Source organism: Schistocerca cancellata, chromosome 10, assembly GCF_023864275.1.
Source record: "Schistocerca cancellata isolate TAMUIC-IGC-003103 chromosome 10, iqSchCanc2.1, whole genome shotgun sequence".
In the NCBI taxonomy this organism is placed as follows: Eukaryota; Metazoa; Arthropoda; class Insecta; order Orthoptera; family Acrididae; genus Schistocerca; species Schistocerca cancellata.
The window spans coordinates 10566447-10576244 of record NC_064635.1 but is presented as its reverse complement, the minus strand read 5'-3'; the positions used below and the strand labels follow the sequence as shown (position 1 = coordinate 10576244).

Here is a 9798-nt window from a genome sequence, read left to right as displayed (position 1 = left end):
TTGTATCTTAATTAACAATGTTCCTTTGTTGGCTCCTTTATTTATAAGTTGGATGTGACAGGTGTGTTAGAGTATTGCTAACTACTTTGTTGTCGTACGAGAAAAACATAATGGAGGCAAGTCTTAGAACAGTTCATTGATGCCAGACTAATCATCTAATCATTTCCACTGAAAAGTTTAATCCACAAAAATGTGGATTTAAATATTATGGTGCACCATTATACTGTAACATAAGTAGATACCTAATATGGGTCTGTCATAATAGAAGTGATGGATTTAGCTCTTTCTGTTTGATGTAATGAAGAAGAAACTCTAGATACACTGGTCCACATTCACATTATGGGCTTGGAGCTTAGTAAAAGTTCTAAAAATCTGAATTGCCCAGTTTTAATGGGTTAGACTTCAGTCCTAAATGTAATGTATTTTTAAACCAATTTCCAACCATCTTTTAGTACACAATTCCTAGTAGAAAACTGGAGAACATGGCACCAATGTAGCATTAATGAAACCAAGACAAAGCTGTAAGAAAAGGTAACTACATGAAACGCATGTGAATTCCCACAGAAAGTAGAAAGAGCAACCATCCGCTGTTAAACTAGCTTAAAAGTCATATTTTTACATGCAGTAAGAATCCATTTATTTTTTCATCCGGCCATGGGCGCATTGTGACACTGTGCACACAAGCTAGAACACTAATATTATGAAAAGGATAGATTAACGAAGTAAGGAAAAGATAGCTTGCTACTTACTGTAAAGGTGACTCATTAAGTTGCAGACAGGCATGATTTAAGACACACATTATCTTCTGGCCACAGCCTTCATCAGAAAAACCAGGAAACAGATGTACATGCATTCACACAACACACACACACGCCAGCCATCTCCGGCAGATTGGACCAGAATGCAAGTGTCGTGGAATGGAAGCAGCAATCTGGAGGGGGCAGGAAAGGGGAAGAAAAGGGACAGCAGTATTTTTGAGATGAGCTCTGTCTTGTGGACTGTGCAGGACTAGACTGCCAACATATGCAGCACACGGAGGCTGTGGAGTGGGGAGGGGGCAAACCGGACTTGGGAGGCCAGGGAAGTCTCCTCTACGTGTCCCATGAAGTGGTTGGCGTAGGAAGGCGCCATTCAGGCGCCCACGGCTGTGCTGCAGATTTGTTTGTATACCTTTGCTTCAAAGGAGAAGTAGTTATGGGTTAGGATGAAGTTGGTAATGTGTATGAGGAATGGGGTAGTGGATTTGGATTCTAAAGGACGTTGGGAAAGGTAGTGTTCAATAGCGGTAAGACCTTGAGCAAGAGGGATGTTGATGTATAGACTGTTGGCGTCAGCAGTGACGAGTGGGGATCCAGAAGATAAAGGGGTGGAGGTTGTAGAGAGTAGGCAAAAAAGTGGTTGGTATCTTTGGCGTGGGAGGCTAGATTACGAACAACTGGTTGGAGGTGTTGGTCAATGATGATAGATTGGTACTCACCATATATAGGAGGCATTGAGTAACAGATAACCACTACAAAGAGACTGCTACACATTTTAGCCTTGGCCAAAAGGCCTTCATCCGGATTAGCAAACACACACACACACACACACACACACACACACACACACACACACACACACACACACACTTATACAAGCACAACTCACGCACATGACCACTGTCTCTGGCCAGACTGAGTTGTAACTGCGTCTGATGGCAGCAGCAGCCCAGTGGTGCGGGTGTGGAGTAAGCATGGGCCAAACCGGGGTTGGGGGAAGGTGTAATGCCACTTCTGGGGAGCATGTGGGTCAGGGTGGTGCTTCAGGGTGCAGCCAGGAGGTTGGGGAGGGGAGTGGAGGAGGAGAAAAGGACTAATGGATGTGTTCGTAGAATAGAAAGTTGTGTTTTGTTGGGGTGGGAGCAGGGAAGGGGATAGATGGATGAAGAACAGGGACTAGCAAAGATTGAGGCAAGAGGGATTACAGGAACGTAGGATGTATAGCAGGGAGAGTTCACACCTGTGCATTTAAGAAAATCTGGTGTTGGTAGGAAGAATCTAGATGATGCGCGCTGTGAACAAGTGATTGAAGTGAAGTATGTCGTGTTGGGCAGTATGTTCTATAACTGGGTGGTCCAGCTGTCTCTTGACCACAATTTGCCTGTGACCATTTGCGTGGACAGACAGCTTGCTAGTCATCATGCCCATGTAGAAAGCAGTACAGTAGTTGGAGTTAAGTTTCTAAATCACATGACTACTTTCACAGATAGCCCTGCCATTGATGTGGTACAAGGTGCCTATGACCAAGTTTGATGGCAGTGGAAGGCCCTATGGGATAGCGGTCGTGTGTGCAAGTTTGTGTGAGGGCGCGCGCGGTCGTGCGCCTGTGTGTGTGTGTGTGTGTGTGTGTGTGTGTGTGTGTGTGTGTGTGTTTTCTACTTCAGAAGAAATTTTCTTTCTGCACCTAACAGTGATGCACAACATTGCTGTTGGGTATTTGTATATAGAACATTTTGATTATATGAAATTTGGTCAAATTTTGACCATATATGAGCAGGATAGCACAGTTTTAGTCTGGCAGGAAGTTTGAATATTGAGACTTGTTAACTATGTAGTAGAATGACATTATTGCTAATGTAAATGTAGACAGCTGCCTCTTAAACTTATTTCACTATTAATCCAGCATGTTTTTAGGATATAATTCTCCTTCTGAAAAGTAACTTTAAAGAGTAAATAATGTTACAAGGAAAAAAAAAATCTTGAAAGCTTATTTTAATACAGCTGATGCACCCAGCCACGTAAGTAACAAACAATTTTCACACAGTCTTAGTCTGTATATGTAATGTGTCTGGACAGTTTGGTAGAGCATGTAATTATTGCAAAACCTCGCAGAGCTATGCTCTCAGTAGTTCCGCCAGAGGTCCGAGGTGTCCTGTACCTTGGAGCACGGAATCAACATGATCACTCTGCATGCTGATCACATTCCAGTAGAGCCCTCTGGTCTCCGGTCATGATTGCCATTTGAGAGCCAACCAATCAGTGCCATCATTATCATTGTGTAAGTCTAGTTTCCTGGGCACTGTCATTGAGCCTCTTCCACTTCCTTCTGTCCATATATAACCCGTCATGGAAAGCGTAATCCATTGTCCTTCATATGGCAGTAAGATCGTCTTGATGGTATCCATTCCATGGGTTTGGCGTCTTCTTGCAGGATGTTTTCCAGTCACCTATCTTTCCAAATTTATTTGGGCTGCTCTTGTTGGCTTCAACCTTAGTACATGGCTATATCACTGTAAAAGGGATGTCTTGTCTTAATTCCGGCTTCCTTCCTCATTCCTTAACTTCTCCGTCTTGGACTTCAATATGGTGAATCTAAGGAATTTTGTTTCTGATGCCTGGAGTCTTGATGACTTTATTTGCAAAGGTACATGCTTTGACACCATAGATCAGTATTGGTATGAAGTAGCTATTAAACATCACTAATTTTGCTTTTTCTGGAATAATTTTATCCCATAAAATGGTCATTCCATGCCAAGTGGTCTAATTTTGTAAAAAGTTCCTAAGTGACTATCACAGATATTAATGAAATTTTGTGTGAGCACTCATACATGTTCCCAGTGAATATTGCCAAATTTTTACTTTCACCAGTGTAATACTTACAGAGATAATAGTTATTTGTTGGACTCTGCAATATTTTTTGAAAGAAACAGAGCTGTTCCATTTTGTACAACTTTTTTGCACTCTCTTACAAGGACTATACAAAAAATTATCATGAATGATATGAATTTAGATAATTTGAAGTGAATGTGGCCAAAGAAATAGCTACTTGAAAAAGAATGTGAAATTAAGCTTTTTGTATCTCTTGAAGTAATTGTGGTATAAATCTGAAACTGTGCATGTAATAACTTACCAACACAAGGTCATAGAATATAAATTTGAGTTCTCTTACAAATTTCCAGTAGTTTACAAATTGGGGCCAAAAATTGACTAATGTGAAAATGCCAAAAATGGGCACTTTCAGCCCTCTCTTGTGTAAAAATAATTTTCTGCAAATAATTGTAAAAACTAAGATTTGGTTTTGTAATGCGAGCACATAGGGCCCCATGTAGATTCAGGAGATCTGAAAGAACATAAAGAATCTAATAATCATAGTGTTCTCATTTTTTATATGTCTAGTAATTTGAGATAATCACTTTAGCTTCTAAGCATGGCAGTCTGAAATCAGGAATTTAAAGAATCACTATGAAAAGTGTCCTAGACCAGAAGCGTAGCTTCTGCAGTTGCTAGCTGTTTCATACTACACGGCAATGGACTCATACTAATGGGGGACAAGGCCAAAAGCAGGGAATCAATAATGAAGTAGAAACAAAAGCTTGGAGTCGGTTCTGCCATCATTACATAGCTAAAGTTTGCATCTCAAGGATATTTAATTTGATCTAGCAGTTAATAGAAAGAACAAGCTTGTGACAGCCAATTAATAGGTAGATTATTATGCCTACAGATCTGTTTCAATTCTGCACTAAGTTCATTAATGGCATTAAATTTGCTTTCATCATCAAAGGAGAAATTGTACAAACAGAAGTGTCAGAAGAAGAAAATAGGTGTACTCTAGCAGGAACTACAGAAAATCGTTTTTTGCCTGCTGATGGAACAACAGTTCAGGTCACCAGAATTTGATATGACGCATCACCTTTTCTGGCCAAAATAGAAACATTTACAGGAACTATGAATGTGATTCTCTTAGCAGAGAGGATAATGTACACTAGAAATTACTTAACTAAAGTTTTGCCTGAAGCAATTGAAAATCAGCTTGCCATACAAGGACTTTAGTTGTGTGTAAATTATAAAATATAGTTATGGAGGACTATAGTCTAAGAGTATCATGTAGGACTTTACAAATTTTAAATCTTCCTTGATTAATAGCAAACTCTGTAAGATGTATACAAGTAAGTTAGCAATATGAAGCTTGATAATGATTCATATACTGAGAAAGGTACCAACAAAATGGAGTCAGCTTGGGAGGTAATAAATAAAAATATAGGTAGGCACAAAAGAAAAGATAGCAGCTTTGTCATTAAAAGTGGCAGTAAAACTGTTAAGGACCCACTTCAGATTGCCAACATATTTAACAAACATTTCACAAATAAAGCCATAAATTTAATTAAAACTAAATGCAATTCCAATAGCAAGGTAAAAATCCCCATGAATGACATGACAATGTTACTTTATCCAGTAACTGAATCAGAGGTACTAAATGCTATAAATAAGTTAAAAAATAAAATGTCATGTGGGTGTGATGGGATTCCTGACAAAGTCATTAAACAAAGTGCAAGAAACCTAGCCTCACATCTCACTGAAATTGTAAATGAATCTTTTAAGACAGGGGTGTTTCCATCAAAACTTAAAATGTCAACTATAAAGCCACTTTACAAGAACGGTGGTAAATATGATGATAGTAACTTTAGGCCTTTATCAATGTTGTCAGGTTTCTCAAAAATAATAGAAAGGATAATGTATCATAGACTATACAAATTTCTTATTGAGAATAGAATATTGGTTAATGCGCAAAATGGTTTCTCTAAAAGTAAATCAACCGAAACAGCCATCTTCAATTTTTTGCAACTTGTTCTACATTCCATAAATAGAAAGGAATTAAATTGTGGATTGTTTTTAGACTTATCAAAGGCCTTTGATGTCATCAACCTTAAGTTACTGCTTAGGAAGTTATACGCCTATGGGATACGTGGAGTTGCCCACAAATGGTTTGAATCATATCTGTTGGACAGGTATCAGAAGGTGGAGGGAGATAAGCCATGCAGATAGGACATATTCATCAAGATTCGAGAGAGTTTTGTACGGAGTACCCCAGGGATCTGTATTAGGGCCATTACTGTTTTTAATATTTATCAATGACCTACCAAGTCAACTATCTGAAGAAGAGGCAGTACTGTTTGCTGAGGATACAAGTTTGTTTGTTAAAGCAAATAGTGAAGCTGACTTAGAGGAAAAAGTCACATTAGCAACAGACGAAGCACACAGATGGTTTAATGAAGACAGACTCACTGTGAATGCCAAAAAAAAAAACAACGTGGATCAACTTCAGACATATTACAAATAAAATAAAAACTAACCTTACAGTAGAACTGGGTAAGTGTAAGACTGAACAAGCATCATACACTAAATTCTTAGGAGTATGGTTTGATGAACACTTAAGATGGGAAAAGCATGTAATATCATTGAACAAAAAATTAAGTCAAACATGTTATATACTTAGAATGCTTAAAAGCTCATGTAATATTAAAACAGTGTTATGTATTTATTTCTCATTCATGCACAGTTTATTAAGATACGGTGTACAGTTTTGGGGGAACAACAGTCTAACAAAACATTCATTTAGACTACAAAAGAAGGCAGTCAGAATAATAAAAGGTGTAGGATATAGAGACTCTTGTAGGCATGCTTTCAAAGAATTAAAAATCATGACACAACCATCCTTATACATATATGAAAGCATGTGTTTCTTACAAGAGCACGAGGAATTTTCTACATTAAACAGAGAATTTCACAACTATGAAACGGGAATAGGAATGAGAAATTCATAAAACAGCTATGTATCACAAAAGTGTACTATACCAACCGAAAATCCTCTACAGTGCTCTCACCAAAGAACTAAAAAAATACCAAAACTGCACATATTTAAAAGAGAATTAAAAAATATGTTACTGAGCAATAGTTTTTACAGTATTGAAGAGCTTATGAATCATTGACAATAAAAGCGCAATTAATATTTCCCTGACATAATAAATATGTGTAATTGCTCACATTTAAATATTTGCTGTTTCTATGAAAGTGTGAAAGAGTGTTAATGTAAGAATGGAAATAATCTTTGATGTGAGAATCACTAGCTTTTTTTTGCATGTTGTTATCCTACTTGTATATTTTTATGTTAATGTTTTATAGTTCTATTAAAATTGTAATGTCTATGTGACAAGTAAATTCAATTATAAATTTTCATGTACATGTATTTTAAATTGTAATGTTTGTTGACAAGTCCTATGTCATTTTGATGATGTACTACAAGGACGCTAATAAATTGAATTGAATTGAATATGGTGACCCTCTACACGTGAATACTATTTAATTGTATTTTGCAACGTATGACAATAATCCGGAAGTACTGTCTGTAATATGTTTTGTGATCATATCCTATCATAAATCGAAGTATAAAAAATTAAAAACAATGTTTTAGCTCTTTTCCAAATAATAATTATGAATCCTGGTATAGTTATTTTCACTGATGGCCGGAAATGCAACTCCCGTTTTACCTAGTAGTGTTGTTTACTTTTCTGCCCTGTGTTAAAGTGTTAACAGCTGACGAAAATAATCCGTGAAGTTTCCTTACGTTAGGAATGTGGAGTGTACTCAACGACAGTGATATGACTTTATAAATGACAGAGCACTGCAATCAGTCTCCTTTTCTTTCTGGCTTTATTAGAGCTAATCTAGATTTCGGCTGTAGCCTATCCAGTATCGTGGCTCGGAACTAGCCGAAATCTAGATTTAGCTTTAAAGAAGGGACGACCGATTGCTGCCTCATTTTAAAAATAATCCGTTTAAAATCTGGCTAATAATCTGCTCTCTTCAGTGGCTTTCTTTTTTTTTCTTTCTTTCTTAAACTCAGCTGCTTAAAACTCAACTTTGACATAGAGGAACGTGGAGTGCAGCGTAAGGGATGATGTTTCTGAACTCGATTTTCCAAACAATGTCCAAAGTAATTGGGAAACATAACTACGCGAATGATACATAGCCGCTTGATTTGGCCACGAGGCTGGCTAGAAGTATTTGTGTATTTTAAATTAGATTTTGTGACAAATAAAAGAGTCAGAAAATGGAATCTGTGCCGAAAGACGGACGTTTGTAGCTGATCATATCCAAATACAAAGATTCAACAATTTGTGGTTGCACAGTCGGAATGCAAAAAACCCATCGTCATTTCCGCATATACGAGTATTGTAATTTTGCTGATACTACTACTGCTCGCTAATTAACATAAATGTACACCAACTAATGTGTAAAATGTTGACGTCTGCGTAGCTATTGTTTGTCGACAGATTGAACAGCGAAAGAACATCGCTGGCGGGTCGTCGTGATGTACGGTGGAGGTGGAGTATTGTGCGTTGGCAAGAGAGGAAAATGAACAGTGTTTATTAAGCTGAACTTGCACATTCTTTAAGGGGATGAAAACTAATAGGAGGTAACGAGGTGCTTGAAGATGTGTTGAAGGAATTAGATGTAACTGGTACTGAGAAAGGCATCTAGTGTGCTACTGCGAAATAACAATACGAATTCCAACAGAGAAAAACTGTGGCGTCGATTTGTGCAAGCAAAAACTGTTATGCTCATAGTAATAAACAGACTCTCACAACATAATTCGGTACCTATAAGTCCAAGGGGCTTATAGATGCAATGGCGACGAATGGCGAAAGCAGTCATCTTGACAGCCAGCTAGACCGGCTAAGTATAGGATCCGAGGAAAGCATTACACGTTCACACATCGATGGAGAGCTAAGTAAGGAGGATGAGGAAGCCTTGGAGAAATGGGGATTCCAATTGAAAGATCTATATCGGCTTGCCCTTAGGTTTTATAAAGGTAAGAATGTCATCTTTTAAAAAAGAAAATATAGTATAGCATTTCCATTGCTGAAGGAAAATAGTTTAAAACTTGACATTGAAAGTACCATCTGTCCTGTAAACAAGGTGCTGATGTTTAAGTATTTCTACCAGTAAGTCTAGTGATCGTTATTGGTTTTTCTGAAAGCAGGTGTTCCAGCCCCAAACAATATTATATTTATAGTTTGTCCCATTCTATAGGCCTAATGCATTCTAGATTTGAATAAAGTTTCCTTTGATGTGTACTTGGTTTTATCACTTGACACAAGGAAAAACAGGAATGACATCTTTTCATATTTGTATTCTTTCTTTCAATAAAATTCTATGATATGATAAAGGCCACATTAATAACATAAAAAAAATAACTCTATTTAGAAACCAACATTTACATCTACATGAATAGTCTGCAAACAGCTAAAGTGCATGGCAGAGGGGTACTGACCCTGCTACCACATGTTAGGCTTTCTTCCCATTCCAGTCATATGTAGATTATATTTAAATTTCTCCATGTATGCTGTAAAACGTCAGGTGTAATGTTTGCAAGTACAGTGAATAATTGCTGCCTTAATCATATTTCATTTTGAAATACATTTGCAGTCGTAGTTAATCTCTGATGTCATTAGTCAAAGCAGATGGGTAGAATCAAAAGCCATGGGTTTTCCTAACCTTTTTTCAAGTTTTTGACTCTCCAGTTCTAAACAGGTTAAAGTTTGAAGTCTGGGCTGCTAATGTGTAGTTTCTGATCAATTCACACTTTATGATTAAACAATACTGTGTGCAGTAGCACTTTCAGTGTGTGTTTTCATACTATTTTTCAGAACTTCTGTTGAATTTGTACCAGTTAGGAACACCATTGAACATGTAAGAAAAAAACTTTTATTTTCATCTACAGAAAACAGCTGTGTATTACTTTCATTTGGCAAATGAAAGTAATACACAGCTGTTATACACATACCAGTTGTCATGTGCCTTTACAGTAGTACCACAATCGCAGTCAGTTGACCAACAGTTAGGATTATTTTGTTACATAGTATTGTTGGGGATAGTCAAACAGATCTCGACCATGATTCTGTAAGAGAATAATGCAACATTGTATCCAACACTACTCTGAACACTGCCACTGAACTCCCTCATTGTGTAGGCTCATGAG

At 37.4% G+C, this 9798-nt stretch overlaps 1 protein-coding gene across 2 annotated transcripts in view; it reads left to right on the top strand.

Moving 5' to 3' along the window:
• The first annotated feature begins 7882 nt into the window (after positions 1 to 7882).
• The window catches only part of LOC126106373 (Golgi resident protein GCP60), an 88043-nt gene continuing 86127 nt past the window's right edge, over positions 7883 to 9798 (top strand). The window contains exon 1 of one of the 2 annotated variants that reach the window (XM_049912636.1): positions 7883 to 8628. In XM_049912636.1, coding sequence (XP_049768593.1) covers positions 8445 to 8628 — 184 coding nt within the window. In that variant the 5' untranslated portion in view covers positions 7883 to 8444. The remainder of the gene's footprint in view (positions 8629 to 9798) is intronic. The other variant, XM_049912637.1, reaches the window with a different exon arrangement.